Source organism: Typopeltis vanoorti, chromosome 1 (assembly GCF_054136105.1).
Source record: "Typopeltis vanoorti isolate ZY-2024b chromosome 1, IOZ_Tvanoo_1.0, whole genome shotgun sequence".
NCBI lineage: Eukaryota > Metazoa > Arthropoda > Arachnida > Uropygi > Thelyphonidae > Typopeltis > Typopeltis vanoorti.
Window position 1 is genome coordinate 147,365,553 of NC_143549.1, and position 16,785 is coordinate 147,382,337.

The 16,785-nt window shown below is 35.0% G+C and overlaps 1 protein-coding gene across 1 annotated transcript in view; it reads left to right on the forward strand.

Moving 5' to 3' along the window:
• LOC150110522 (rho GTPase-activating protein 19-like) overlaps positions 1–16,785 on the forward strand; it is a 103,506-nt gene that overhangs the window by 70,553 nt on the left and 16,168 nt on the right. Inside the window, exon 9 of the mRNA XM_090394476.1 lies at positions 16,262–16,342. Coding sequence (XP_090250602.1) covers positions 16,262–16,342 — 81 coding nt within the window. The remainder of the gene's footprint in view (positions 1–16,261; positions 16,343–16,785) is intronic.

Consider the following 16,785-nt stretch of genomic DNA (forward strand, 5'->3'; position numbering starts at 1 on the left):
TTGCATTTGATTTTTATTTATTTTTTTGAAGTGGATGACGTCTCTCTTCAGTACTCTCTTCTTTCATGCCATCAATATGTTTGAGATAAAAAAATCCACTTGTTAATTGATGCTTTGCATTGTAATACTTTGGAACACATTTGAAAATGAGATGTCTGTTTTTTTGCCATCTTTTTTTAAAGTATAGCCTTCATTCCTGGTACATGTTACTCACTGTAAGGGGTAACTACAATAAAGTAACTGAAATTAGTATTTATTCAGAAATGATTATTAATAATTAAATGTTTATAATTATTTTACTTACTGTGATATCACACTTGATATGCATAAACAAGCTTGAAGGGATTGGGATTATAGTAACTAGAGGAATAATACATCAGTTATGTTATTTCTTTTGTTGGAAGTTTTTTTTTCTCCCCTCTTGGTTAGACTATCAATTATATATTTAGTTTAATCCTTTATCCAAGTGTAAGCAAACAAAGTTTGAGCCTGAAATATCTTTAGGACTGGGCAACTCGTGGCAAAGATGGACTGAGTTCTCATCACTTTCCTTAGTATCCCATGATGCAAAGCACATCTCCTTGCAGACATGTCTAATGCTATGCATTATGGGAAGGGTCACTACCCAGACTAGTTTCGACCTTTATTGAGGTCTCTTCAGTGGGAGCCAGACCCAGAGGTGATACCAAGGTTGAAGCAATGCAGAAGTCATATTTACATATGCCAATTTCCAAAAGGTGTCACACCTTTACTCTGGATTAGAGAAAGATGTTGGAAGTTTTTTTTTCCCACTTGGTTAGACTATAAATTATATATTTAGTTTAATCCTTTATCCAAGTGCAAGCAAACAAAGTTTGTGCCTGAAGTATCTTCAGGACTGGGGCAACTTCAGGACTACATTACCTCAACCTTGGTATCACCTCTGGGTCTGGCTCCCACTGAAGAGACCTCAATAAAGGTCGAAACCGGTCTGAGTAGTGACCCTTCCCATAATGCATAGCATTATACGTGTCTGCAAGGAGATGTGCTTTGTATTGTGGGATACTAAGGAAAGTGATGAGAACTCAGCCCACCTTTGCCACGAGTTGTCCCAGTCCTGAAGATACTTCAGGCACAAACTTTGTTTACTTACATTTGGATAAAGGATTAAACTAAATATATAATATATAATTTATTTCTTTTGTTGAGAATTTGGAATTTTAGATCAGATGAGATTATTAAAAGGAAAAAAATCTTGCATTCTCAGGAAATATTTCTACTATTTTTAGCAATTAGGAATTTTGGGGAAGAAATGCTAAACATGAGTACCTTTTATGAAAGAAAGAAATCAAACACAGGCTGTATATGATTATAATGGAAGTGAATCTGGGATGGATCATTATTTAGCCAAATTGCTCTCTTTTAGACAGTATCAAAGCTTTTTAGAGATTTTTGATGCATAACATCAGGCATAGACCATTCTAAGGTTGGCTACATGATAGGATTAATAACCTAACGGGTGAAAACTAGCAGTTTGAAAGGAAAGAATATTAATAGTTATTATTTTTATGGCTATTTAGCCTATTTTTATTTAGAAGTGTCCCTTTATTTATCAGATGAGAAACCACATATAACATATTTAGAAAGAAAAACCTGTTTAGTTACTAGTTTTGCTTGTGGTATTTTAAGTTCTGGAACATAATTTATTTAAAACATATACAAAATCTTATGAGGTATAGGAATAGGTCTCCTTTGAAATATTCTCTTCCTGCCTGAATACAGTGTTCTCATTTTTTCCACTTTTAGATGCATCTCTGGAACTGTTCTAAAGGAATGGCTTTGAGTTGCTCTGTCACATTCTGTTTAATTTGATTTACATCTTGAAATGTTCATCTTTTAAGTACAATATTTAGATTAGAGAATAAAAAGAAATCTCAGGATGCCAAATCTGGTGATAGGGTGGGCAAGGTACAACTGTGATGTTCTTTGAGCCAACTTGCAAGTTGACTGAGCCTTCATCTCTGAGTTGTAGCTGTAAACCCAAGTTTTATCACCTATGATGTTCCTAATTAAATTTGGATCCTGAGCAACACCCTTTGGGTTCCTGACAAGCTGTAACTTGATGATCCTGTTAGTCCTGAATGAGAAGTTTTGGCATAGTCTCTGCAGCAGTCTTCCTCATTTCCAGATCTTCAGTTAGAATTATATAAGTCAAGTGGATATTAGATCCAGCATTATTTCAAAGCCGAATGTAAAAACCATGAAAGTTTCTTATGATAAGTTGACCAGAGAACTTACGGGAATACATTCCCCGGCACTCACAAGTTGCCTTAGTATGGACCATATAGAAAACATAGGTGCCACCCAAGTGTCTATGTATTCACCTTTTATTGGTCCATTTTGATGAGGTTTCACTGACCTGACAGCTGTTTTGAACTGGTTGGTTCTCCTCAGAGATCAGGTAGAAACCTTAAGAGAGCAAAAACTCTCGTTCGGTACTAAGGAACTAGAAATGTCAGAGAGATCTTTTTTCGTAAACAAACCAATCCACTTCGCTTATATAATTTTACATTGTCGAACTGAAGCCTTTTGGCTTTTTATTTTAGTAATTACTTTTACGCACCAACTGAGAGTTCACTTACTAAAAATGCATCCCTGACATTTCAAGTTCCTTAGTATTGAATGAGAGTTTTTGCTCTCTTAAGGTTTCTACCTGATCTCTGAGGAGAACCAACCAGTTCAAAACAGTTGTCAGGTCAGTGAAACCTTATCAAAATGGACTAATAAAAAGCAAATATATAGATGCTTGGGCAGTACCTATGTCTTCTATACGGTCCATACTAAGGCCGTATATACTGGGGAATATTTTCCTGTAAGCTCTCTGGTCAACTTATGAAATTTCATAGTTTCTAAATTTGGCTTTGATCAAAGACAATAATCTGGAAATCCAGATTATTGTCTTTGAAATAATGCTGGATCTAATACCCACTTGACTTATATAATTTTGCATTGCCAAACTGAATCCTTTTGTCTCTTTATTTTAGTAATTACTTCAGTTAGAATTTTGTGACAGGATCCAACTGAGACTCCTGTTTTACAGTCTCTCTTGAACAGTAATTCACTGATTGTTGATAACCTTTTTGCAATCATGAGCCTCAAAATTACAAGTGTAAGAAATCATGGATGTAGAGTGAGGGTCATCTTCAATCAAAGTTCAGTCATCTCTAAACCTTTTGAACCACTTGAACATATTTGAGTAACTTAAGGCATCCCTGAAAGCTGTTATAAGCACTTGCTAACTTTCTATGGCTTTTTGTCAAGTTTAATGTAAAATTTGATGCACACATTGTTCATTTATTCCTGTCATTGGGATACTCAGAAACAAAACACTCATTTTCATTCATCAAAGTGCTGTGGGTGACTGAGATAACACAATGCCTTCTAGCTTGTTTCATCATGTTATGGCATGTCTGTTATGAAACAATAAGCTAGCATACCCAGTTTCTTTATAATAGAATATATAAATTACTATTTATTATTATTATATAATATATATAAATTGCCCCAGAACTTTTTGAACAGTACCTCATGCATCCTGCTGCATACATCTTCTTCAGATTATTTTCAAATAGAAAAAAGATATTTAAACAGAGATTTCTAAAAATTAAAAAATTAATTAAATTCTAAAAATTCTAGAGAATGAGTCTTCTGTTGATGTGATGAATTTGTGCCAGGAAAAGTGAGAGATAAATGTTAGTTTGAGGGGGGGGGATAAATTCTTGTTTGGCAATCTTGATATTATTAACCCTCTATAAACCAAATTATTTGTTCCTTCAAAAAATTATATATAACAGAGCATTGATAAACATAGAAAATGTGATAATAATTTAAGGTCAGTTTTACTTTTGTAAATGTAGTGTAAGAATATGGTTTGTACTTGCAAATCACAATGGATGATGGGAGGGGGTTACATTTTTACATTAGCACATGTAATATGAATTAATAAGGTATGGAAATCCATAAAGTGGTTTGCATCCAGAGTTAAAGTGTACATTGCATGTGGAGCATTTTATTTTGGGGATACTTTCACAGACATAAGACATTCATTTAGCTAGCAATTCAGAAGTTTTGATAACTTAATACAAGATTTAATGTACCTGTCTTTTAGCATTAATAAACATGTTTTCATATTCATGAATTTAGGGACACAAAACACACGTGTTGAAAAGATTATTTTACTTATTAATAATAAAATAATTACTTGATGTTTCGACCCCTGTATTGAGGTAGGTCATCATCAGAAGGATACATGTGTATAAGAACCGAGCTACATGCTGTTGCACTCTATACAGGTAAATTACATCTACGTTGTTAACTAATCTTTTTTCTTAGCCTGCCCTCTAGTGATAAAAAAAAAAGCACAAGACAATTATGACGCCATAACGAAAGGAGCAGCCAATCACCCACAAACTCAGTTAGGAGCAACCAACCACCATCGGACCCTGTCTGGTTATCAACCAATCAGATTACAACCTCACCCAAGGTACTCTCGCTACTGGAGAAAGGTTTAAATTACGCCATTGCTCCGAGGTCAGTAAATAAGCTAGATATAATATATCATATCGAGAGAGGTTTAAGATCCTTCCCCACCAATTTAGCTGACAAAATATGGATGGATGGAAACTTCCTGTTTACTAAATTCAAAAAATTAAGCAGCAACCTAAACAAAGTGAAAAAACTGGCCCTCAAATCCCTAAAAAAACAACCGTGACATTATTATCACAAAAGCAGATAAAGGGAATGCCACTGTTGTTTTAAATTGGACAACCTACATAGAAAAAATGAACCATTTGGTATCAGACCACAACACCTACCAAATGGTAAATTACAATCCCATGCAATGCAACAAAAAGAAAACTGCTGAATTACTTAAATCAGTTAACACGTGGCCAGAAGAAACGATTAAAAAATTAATACCACAGTATGCCTGTGTGCCCAGAATTTATGGCCTGCCAAAAGTACACAAAACAGACACACCATTACGTCCAATTGTGGAAGGAATCGACAGCCCGAATTACCACTTAGCCAAAAAATTAGCGGCCACACTCAAGGAATTGGTTGGTCATTCCCCTCCCTACATAAAAAATACACATTTCATAAACAAAATTAAAAACATTGCACTCAACGACCAAGATTTATTAGTCAGCTTTGACATAACTTCCCTTTTCACCAATGTCCCAATCAGTGATACTATCTTACTCTTACAGAACATATTTCCACACGACATCACGGCCCTCTTTGCCCACGTACGCCGCTCCGGATATTTCATGTGGCAAAACAATTTTTACCTTCAAAAAAGAGGGTACAGCCATGGGCTCACCACTCCCCCTCCCCCCCCAATAGTGAACTTTTATATAGAAGACTTTGAGCAACGAGCTCTAGAATCGGCATGCCTAAAGCCCAAAATTTGGCTCAGGTACATCGACGATATTTTCACCATTTCGCCACGGCCACGAAGCACTAGATACATTCCTTTGCCACCTGAACAAACAACACAAACGCATCCAATTCACCATTGGAAAAAACAACTTTCTTCCGTTCCTAGACACACTTGTCTCACATCTTCCTTCAGGCTGTCTCTCCTTCTTAGTTTACCACAAACCTACACACACAGGCCAGTACATACACAAAACTTCTTATCACCACTCAACACAAAAACTAGGGGTCATAAGCACCCTTAAACACAGAGCTCAAACTATTTGTTCAAATGAACAAGCTCTTAACCATGAATATGAGACCATCAAACATACCTTTATAAAAAATGGATACAGTATAAAAACCATTCACAAGATCCTCCACAAAGATACCACTAATAACAAAAAAGATTTCAAGAATGCTATTGCTATACCATATGTTAGAGGCGTTTCAGAAAATTAGACAGAACACTACACAAATACTACATCAAAACCACCTTTAAATCCCCAACAAAATTAAGACACCTACTCAGTTCTTCCAAGGATTCTCTGCCACACCTAGCCTACCCAGGGGTTTACAAAATACGTTGCACATGTAACATACCATACATAGGGGAAACAGGGCGAACCATCCCAATCAGGAAGGATGAACACAAACGACACATAAAATACCTCCATTTTGGAAAAACTGGCCTTTCTGACCACGCACTCCAAACATACTACAGAATTGATTGGAAAGGTACCAAGTCCCTACATCGCACCAAAACTTGGCTCGAGCAGAAATTCAAGGAAGCATGTGAAATGCTCAAACATAATCTGAATAAAAATGGTCTAACCATTCCAAGAATGTGGAGGACCTATCTGCAACCTTCATAGCAACCACAAAGAAAAATCTCGATACAAGAAGACTTGGTGAAGTGTTTTTTTTTTTTTTCCTGAACATTCAATAGCAACCTGTACTGTACAAATCCAGAAGATAATCATAATATAACAATATGAACTGTATAATTCCAGAAGAATCCTAGTACGTGAGGACTTTAGCAGAGTTTATTGCAATTTTTATTTTTTTTTTATCACTAGAGGGCAGGCTAAGAAAAAAGATTAGTTACCAACGTAGATGTAATTTACCTGTATAGAGTGCAACAGCATGTAGCTTGGTTCTTATACTCATGTATCCTTCTGATGATGATCACTTCAATACAGGGGTCGAAACGTCAAGTTATTATTTTATTATTAATCAGTAAAATAATCTTTTCAACACGTGTGTTTTGCCCTAAATTCATAAATATGAAAACATGTTTATTAATGCTAAAAGACAGGTACATTAAATCTTGTATTAAGTTATCAAAACTTCTGAATTGCTAGCTAAGTGAATGTCTTATGCTAAGCTATACAAACTGTTCAAATACTAATCTAACTTTCTTACATAAACTGACAAGCAAAATCATGTAATACAAATGGATAATTAAACATTTATTTTAAATAGATATTTCACGACTCATTTCTCTTTTAGTTAAATTTATTTAATTAACAAAGGGTTTTCACTACTTCAGTCATATACAAATTAGAGATTTATCCTATACAATTCTTTGTCTAATAGAATTGGCTGTATTAATTACTCTATCCTATTAAAGTTCTCTAAAATGTCCTCAGTCTTGCTTTTATTAAGACACAAATTCTACCTTCAAACAATCTCAAGATATAAAACAGAGGAATCTTTACTTTGCCAAGTCCCTCCGAAGGTCTATCAGCTGCCACGTATTGTTCGGGTCATCCTTCGTCTTGACTGGTTCTGGGTCAGGTCTCATGGCTGAGTTGTTTGGTTGTCTACTTCTGGAAAAAAATCAGGAAATGGCTGGAACTACGAGCCTTCTCCACTCGCTCGGGTGGTTCGTTCAGCATTTGGCACCATTCTGCATGAGCTGTCGATTTTCGTACGGGTCTCCACAGAATACCTCTCAGTGCAAGTCATGAATACGGCCAGCTGTCCATCGACATAGCACCCTCAGCTTGTCCTATCTCCAATCACTCGTCGAGAGTCCTCAATCTCCAAAATCCCGGAAGAAACAGAAAAAAGCTTAGAGCTTGGTGCGCATTGCCTTATATCCTTTCTCAGTGCCCTCTTTTTCTGTATTGTTTTTTCGTACGATCCATAACTTACATCACCCTTAGGTTGATCCCTTTCTTTCCCTCCCTGCTATTAGGTGTTGTTTTCGAGGAAAGGCACTTACATCAGTCTTCCCCATAAGCTGCAGCCTTCGGCATTACGACAGGCACTTTAGGCTTAGACATGACCATTGATCCTATTAGTCATTTCTTACCTGGCGACTTACGATTTTTAATAGCTTAATAATACATAAATTAAACCATTATTCCTTTACATGAATTGCTAATCTGACATAATTCTTGATTTTAGCTTTCCGTTTTACAATAAATATTTCCAATACCTTACACATACTGATATACACTTTCACATACAACAATTTAGGTGTTTCTCACCTTCTGCTGGTAAGCAGGTATTATGCAAATTTCTTTGTTATTTTGTAAAGCTTACATGTTAGATCCTGAATGAATAACTTGTCAAGAAGTTCTCCATTCAATATCTAACAATGTCAAGAAAAGGAAGTTTTCTAAGTTCTTCTTGTTCTAAAGTAAATTTTATATTCTTATGTAAATTATTCAGGTAATTTTTGAAAACAGTGAGTTCATCTGTTGTTCCTGGCCAAATGATGAAAATGTCGTCTACATAGCATAGCCAAATTTTTGGTTTTTTATGATAATTTATTAAAGCATTATTTTCAAAATGTTCCATAAATAGATTAGCTAAAGCCGGAGAGAGGGAAGAGCCCATAGCCAATCCTTCTTTTTGTTCCCAAAATTTGTCTTGATATATGAAAAAAGTATTATTTATACAATATTTATAAATATCTACGACGTCCGGAGGAAAGAGGTCTTCAAGGAGATTCACAGTTTCGTTTCTTGGAAAATTTGTAGATAGGCTGATAACGACGAAACTTGCTAAGATGTCTGAAGGTCCAATGTAAAATATCTTTTACCTTCTCAATAAAATGTGTACTGTTCTTGATGAAAGAAAATGTTTTTCCTGTGTGAGGTAAAATCTTTTAAGTGAGATGTTTTGTTAAATTAGAGGTCTCTTCCATCCACTATCGGTCTTAAGGGAATACCTAACTTATGCATTTTTGATACACCATAAATTCTTGGAACTAATGGGTGTTTTGATTGTAGAGTTCTTTTAAGTTCTTCAGTCCAATTAGGCATCTTTTTAATTAGATCATTGGTTTATTGTGAGCACGCCATGTGGGATCTCTGTCTAATGGTCTGTAGGTATTAGAATCTTCAAGAAGAGTTTTCATTTTATTGTTATAATCTTCAGAGTTCAAAACTACTGTTGTATTCCCTTTTATCTGCTTTGATTATAACGATATTTTTGTCTGATTTTAGTTCTTTGAGGGGATGTGTATTCCATGTGAGGAAGGTTCCTTTGAGGTAATTTGCTTTGCAATAGTAAAGCTGTGCTCCGTGTGCGGATGAGATCTGATGTATCACCAGGTAAATTTCTTATTCCTTTTTCTATTTGAGCAATTATGTCAATTTTTGGTAGGAAACATGGCGTTAAGGCAAAGTTGAAACCTTTCATGAGTAGATTTTTTCAGTTCTTGATAGGACTCTTGAAGAAAGGCTAATAACTACTTTGGAATAATCTATGTTTTCTTTGTTTTTGTTTTTCATGAAGTAAGTTAAATTTTTTGATTAAAGTATGCTTCTTCTGATCAGAAATTGTTGCAGCTTTGTTATATGTGATGATATCTATGTTGTTCCACAGGTCGGACGGAAGAGATGTGGCTAACTCATCATGTAGAGAAATAAAATTGATGTTAACAAAAAGTAGTTATAAAAACTTGAATGCTAAATTTGGAATGATGAACAGGCTTTGAATAAATATCCACAAGAAACAGATAATTGTAAGAAGGCAAAGGAAATATGATTGAAATTGAAAACTTAGTCACCATGATTTTACAAAATACAAGATAAAAGAACTTGCAAAAAAAAAAGAGAAATAGCTTAAATGTATCAAAAATGAAAATGAGAAACTACTGTTTGAAGAGTTCAGATATCCTAGAACACTGGAAGAAATATATCATTGACCTATATTCACATACAGGCATTTACAATAGGTAATATCTAAAAAAAATAAATAAATAATAAAAAGCCTGGTCCACATTTAGTTACAAATGAAATGCTAAAATAGATTTAAAAATTAGGAGATAATCAAATATCAAAACTTAATATATGTTGTATCTTGCCTAAAACTCAATCATCCCACTACCAAATTCACTAAGATGTGCTGATTACCAAACAGCTTAACAAGCAATGCCTTGAAATTATTTCTTAGAATAATATTGGATGGATGTTCAAACTAAATAAATAAAATAATAGCTGAAGAACAGTATGGATTCAGAAGGGGCACATGCACAAAAGGATGCACTACTAAACCTCAATGATATGCAAAAGATCAATTGCTGTACTTAAAAAAAAAAAACAGGTCTACCTCTGCTTCATTCTTCCTGTTTTGTGCTTATGTGTAAATCATGTACATTTTTTAAACCAAATCTGATGGAATAGAGGGCATTGTTGAAACTGACAGAGACATAAGGCTCTACCTCTGATTTTGAAGAATTTGACATTGTCTCTCATGATAAACTTATAGGAATCTTAGAAAACATTGGTCTGGATTCAAAAGATTTACAGATAATAAAATAACATAGTGGAGTCAACAGTCCACAATAATAAAAAAAAAAAAAAAGGTTTTACAATGGCTAGATATAACAAGAGGAGTCCGACAGGAATGTGTATTATCACTTCGTTATTTGGATTTTCTTGGAAAGGATCATGCACGGAATTGAAACACATACAGGCATTTAATTTGGTGGGAAAATATAAATAACCTAAGATAAGCAGATGGGGAGGGGGAGAGGCTGTAAACTTCTGATGAACACCTAGAACAAAAATGATGTTAAAGAAACTGATCTAACCACAAGAAAGAACATATCTTAAAACCCTTTAACCTCCAATTTTTCACCAAATTGTAATAATTTGTTCTGTTTCTTTAGGATTTATATGAAGACATGTCAGAGGTTTTGAAGAAATTTGAAGACACAGAGGTGCGAGCCGTCATCAAGTTTTTGTGCTGCAAGAAAAGTCCGCAACCGAGATTCACCAAACTTTGTGTGAGACTTTAGGGGATTGTACCCTAGCATATCCAACAGTTGCCAGATGGGTGGCCAAGTTTAAAACTGGGCCAAAAGATGAGACAAAAGATGTCCCCAGATCAAGAAGACTTTCCACAGTGATCACACCTGAAAACATTGATGCTGTGCATGCCATGATCCTTGATGATAGACAAATACTAGCCAAAAACATTGCAAATACTCTGGGGATATCCAGGGAACACACAGAGAACAAAAACAGTAACAATCACAGGTCAAGCAGATAAAAAGTTAATGGGGGGCATAGAACTAATCGATAGATTTATATATCTAAGGAGTCTGATCATTGATGATGGAAAATGTGAACAAGAAATAAAAATAATACAAATAGTCAAAACAGCCTTTCTTAACATGAAACAAATACCAGCACACAAGTCAGTATAAATACAAGAGTACGACTGTTAACTTGCTGTGTATGTTGTTTATTAATGAACAATTCTCAAAAACATGGACTGTTGGGAAAAAAAGATTGACGGCTGTAGAGATGTGGTTACTTTAAGAGAAGAATGATGTAGATTAGCTGGAAAGAAAAGATTACAAAGTACTTGGTAGAGCAAACCAAAAAATATTACTGAATGAGATCAGGAAGAAGAAAATGAAATTCTTAGAACAAGTGCTGAGAGGAGGACTGACTTCTATGATGGTCAGGAAAACTGCAGGGAGAAATATAAGTTCGATGACCTATATAAAGGACATTGAACAGCAGACAGGCAAAAGTACCATTCAAATCTTTAGAGATGCACTGGATTGGATTAAGTAGAGAGCCATGCATGCCATTGTTTTTGGATTCACATTGAATAGTGAACTTGTACATAGTTTATTTTTTCCAAAAATATAGTTATTCTGTTTGTAAGGTGAACCAAACTTTGAAGATATCATTCTCAAATAATAGGCAGATGTAAAGTTGAAAAAAAAAATTACTATAATTAATGTAAAATAATCATCTAAAGCTGGTGAGATGAGATGGTTGTTCCTACTTCAGTCTTCTTGTGTAATTTATTCTGCATCATAAAATAGCCTGATTTGATGGTGAATTTAAACAAGTAAACAATGCTCAGAAAAATCAGCTTGTAAGAATTGAAGAGTTTTCTAAAGTGGCATGTTGGTGAATAGGAAAACTACATCAAAGGAAAACATTACTTCATTGTCTGGCAAACACAGATTCTTAATTTTATCTTTATAGTCATTGCTGTTTTTAATATAAGAACTAGCATGGCCAGCGAGATTTTAAAGAAGCATAGAAAGATATTTAGCAAGACAGTAAGTGGGAGAGCCAATACAATCAACTATAGGGCATAATGGGTGACCATCTTTATGAACCTTGGGAAGACCATAGATAGAGAGAGAGATCATGATGAATTTGCAAATTTTCAACAGTGGTAGTAAATAAATTACTAAACCAAGTACATTCCATGAATGTACTTGGTCCAGTCATTTATTTAATTTGTTTATTTAATGCTGAGTAGGATCACTGTAGGTTCATCTGCCTCTGAGAATAAAACAAGTTTACAATTATATTCTGTAGTATCCATCAAAACAGTAGCATTACCCTTCTCAGCTCTAGTGATGGCAATATTAGTGTTGTGGTGTAAAGAATGGAGAGCTTGCACTTCTGAGAAGAATATATTCAAAGGAGGAGGAAGGTTTGCTCTGTATAGAATCTAGACAACTTCAGACCTCAAGTGGATTTTATAAAAATTAACAGATTCACAGACTATTCACACGCGATGAATTGAATGCCTTATCTAAAGATCCGGGGTGCTTAAGGGTCAAAGCTGTATAACTGAGAGGAGACCTCCACATAGCCTTTAAAGGAATGCGGAGAACCGACCAGGGCTTCTGACCTAATGTCCAATCCTCACCTTCTCGTGGTGCACCCTGTTGGGTATCTACTTTGATACTGAACGAACGAGGATGGGCTGGCAATTTGGGATTTAGCCGACCAAATTGTATTCTTATTGGTTAAACCAAAATAAAAAAATGATGGTACAACATGACAAAATTTCATGCCGGCTGGGGCGTCGCCCGGTTAAACAAGGCCCCCATTGTTTTCGCCAGGGAACCAGGGCAAACAGCGAAAAGTCAGCTACTGGAACAAATATGAAAACAAACCCCAACTCAACATCACCAGAGTTAAAGATCGGTACTATCAATGTAAGAAGCCTGAATGGCAAAGAAATGGAGCTAGCTGAGGAATTAGATAAGTACCAGATCAACATAATAGGGGTGACTGAAACAAAAAAGACCAAAACTGGTGAGATCTTTCTGAGCAATAAATACAAAATGTTATATTCAGGCAATGACAATCAAGGAAAAGAAGGAGTAGCCATAATATTCAACACAAAATACGAGGCTAATCTTCTTGAATGGCAGTCAGTCTCAAGTAGAGTAATGTAGGCAAATATGAGAATGGGGAACTGGACAATGAGCCTTATTTGTGCCTATGGTCCCACAGAAAGTTCTACTAAGGTAGAAGTGGAGGAATTTTTTGAGGCTTTAGAAAAAGCAACTGACACAATGAAAAAGGAAAAGTTGGTCCTTGTTGGGGATCTAAATAGCAGAGTAGGAAATGATTGTGAGACATACAAAAATATTTTGGGAAAATTTGGAGAAAAGAGCAAAGCTAATAATAATGGATTTCTGCTCAGGACATGGACTGGTTATTACTAACACCATGTTCCAACATAAAAATGTGCACAAATTCACATGGAGAGAAGAGGCTAGGAATAAGAAAAGTCTCATTGACTATGTTATTGTTGATAGTGATGTTTTCTCCCTGGTGCAGGACACCAGAGTGTACAGAGGATTTGAAATTGCAAGTGATCACTATTTAGTCTTGAGCAGGATAAAATTGAATTTCATATTGAAAAGAATAACATGTAAGAAAGTTTTAAAGCGAATAAAAGTTGAGCAGCTCTCAGATGTGAACTGTTGACTAAAATACAGAAAGATTATTGAAAAGAAAATGAAAGAGTTTGAAAACAGGAATCAAACCTTGGAGATTCAGTGGCAAACTCTGAAGAAAACATTGGTTGATTCTGCCAGAGAGGCATGTGGTGAGGTTGTGTGCAAGGATAAAAAAATCAGAACTCCCTGGTGGACACAGGAAGTTAAAGAGGCAGTGAAGGAAAAGAAGAAAGCATATCAAAAGTTCCTGGCAAATAAGTCAGCTTTTACTCTTACAGAATACAGAGACAAATGTAAGAAAGCTAAACAGTGTGTAAAACTAGCTAAACAAAAGTCATGGGAGGACTTTGGCAAGAATATAGAAAATAAATATCAAGAAGGTAGCAAAATATTCTGGAGGTTGTTGAAGAAACTTAGGAATGGAGGAAAGAGTGCTGTAAAAGGAGTTAGAGATGATAAAGGTGACATGAAAACAGGAGAAAAAGATATCCTTGAAGTATGGAGTAATTATTTTGAAAAACTGCTAAATGAAACAAGCAGTGATGACAGCACAGTGATAAAAAACACTGACCAGGCATGCAGTCAGGAATACATATCCACACTTGAAGTAGAAAAAGCCATCAAAGGCTTGAAATGTGGAAAGGCAGCAGGAGTAGATGATATTCGACCAGAAATGCTGAAGTATGGTGGTATAAAAGTCTTACAGTGGCTGCACTGCATAGTTCAGAATGCCTGTACAGAGGGACGAATTCCCGATGATTGGAGTAGAGCTCTCATAGTACCCATATATAAAAAGGGAAATAAAACTGAATGTGAGAATTACAGAGGTATTTCCCTACTGAGTGTTCCTGGCAAGATGTATGCAAGTATACTTGAGAAACGGTTGAGAAGAATTGTGGAAGAAAAGCTTGGTGAAGAAGAACAAGCTGGATTCAGGCCAAACAGAGGCTGTCAGGATCAGATCTTCACTTTACGACAAATAGTCGAGAAAGCATGGGAATATAACAAAGATCTGTATTTAAGCTTTGTTGATTTGGAAAAGGCATATGATAAGGTGCCAAGAGAGAAGCTATTCAATACACTGCAGTTATATGGTGTCAATGGGGCATTATATCAAGCAATACTTAGTCGTTATTTGAGTTGTAAGTCAGCAGTTAGAATTGAAGGAAGTAAAGGAAGATGGTTTAATGTTAAATCTGGTGTGAGAGAAGGATGTACATTATCCCCTCTGTTATTCATTATCTATATGGATCACATTATGAAGGAAAGTGGTATTAAACCTGATATCAAAATTGGAGAGGTTAATGTCAGCTCTTTGCTTTATGCGGATGATGTTATACTTCTAAATAAATCCGCTACAAGTCTGCAAGATTCTCTGACTAAATTGAATAGCTGTTGTAATAGATATGGTATGAAGGTCAGCAATAAAAAGACAAAGACAATGAAAATAGGCAGAATCATTGAAAATGTCAACTGTGTTGTGAATGGAGAACCTGTGGAACAAGTAAAACATTTCAGCTACTTAGGCACAATTTTTACGGAAGATGGTAAATTAAATATAGAAATAGACAACAGAATCAGCAAAGCTGGTATGGTGGGAAGTCAATTGAATAAATTCATATGGAATAAGAGAGAAATTAGTCGGAACACTAAATTAGCTGTATACAAGACAGTGTTCAAACCAGTTTTAACTTACGGATCTGAGAGCTGGGTCAGAAATAAAACACTTGACCAAAAACTAGAGACCGCAGATATGAGAGTCCTGAGAAAGATTAGAGGCATGAACAGATGGCATCAATGGCAATATCATATTAAAAAATGAGGATATTAGGAAAGAACTTGACATTGTCAGCATCCAGGAATGCATTAGCAGAGCTAATCTCAGGTGGTATGGTCACTTAAATAGAATGGGAGAGGAAAGATTAGCAAAACAAGTGTTCTCTGCCCGGTTGGCAGGAAAACGACCCAGAGGAAGACCAAGATATAGGTGGATTGATACGGTTCAAAGTGCTTAGACGATAGAAATATAAGGTCTGATAATGTTGGAGTCTTGACATTGCAGTAGATATGGGAAAAATAGCATCAGAGACTTATGTACAGGTGAAACAAATAAATAGAAAATATCCAACAGGAAAGCAATTAGGAGTAAATATCAGGAGGTGCACAAAGTCATCAGAAACCTGAAAGGAAAAGCAGCTTGAGTTGATGATATGGTCAGTGGAGGCAATATTGAGGTGATATAAATGTAATATCAGTGACCACATTAAATTGTTTTCCATGCCCTGGTATGAGATTCATTATACTGAATCCCCAAGTTCGTTTTCCTTGTCTGAAGCAGACACGCATCTAGGAGGAAAGGCTTTATTTTCTATTTGATTCTTACCAAACAGTCCAGCAGTTTGTTTTGAGTCCCCCACGTACCACCACCATTTCTCTCTCTCTCTCCATCACCATTCTCACATTGGTAAATTTGTGTTAAAAAAAAAAAAAATTAATTTGAATATCTTTTGTTAACTGAAATGTTTTTTTTTTTTTTTTTTTGAATTAGAAATATATTCGACCATATTGGTCTCATTTTAGATGTTCATATCAATTTTTTTTACTCATTTTTAGCGTCATTTTCAAAGAAATGAAAAGACTTTTCATGAAAAGTCAGACAGATTGCTACGTAGCAGTAGCCTGGAAAAAGTTCAGGTAAGAAATATTTTTTATGATTAGTTAAAAAATGCTCTCCATCATATTGTTATTTTCATTTGCTTAATTACAAAATTGAATAATGTTATATCTTTCTAATTATAACAAATTCTGTAACCTTTACAAATATCATAAAATTGGGAACTCAAAGGAAATTTGCATGACAAATACTGGAGTGGTACTATCCTGCAATTTTTGAGATTTTTGTCTGCAGCAAATTCATGAAATTTATTACCAATGATGTAACTTTTTGCATAAAAACTCATGCTTTTTAATTGATAAATTCTAAATGTCTTAAAGACTTTTAATAGAATATGAATATTATATAAGTATGCTAAATTATAATACAACATAGTTATTAAATGTTTACATTTTTTTTAAAAAAATTCAACCATTGTCAACAAAAAAGTTGACATATCTGGGGAAAAGGATGGCTTATTTTT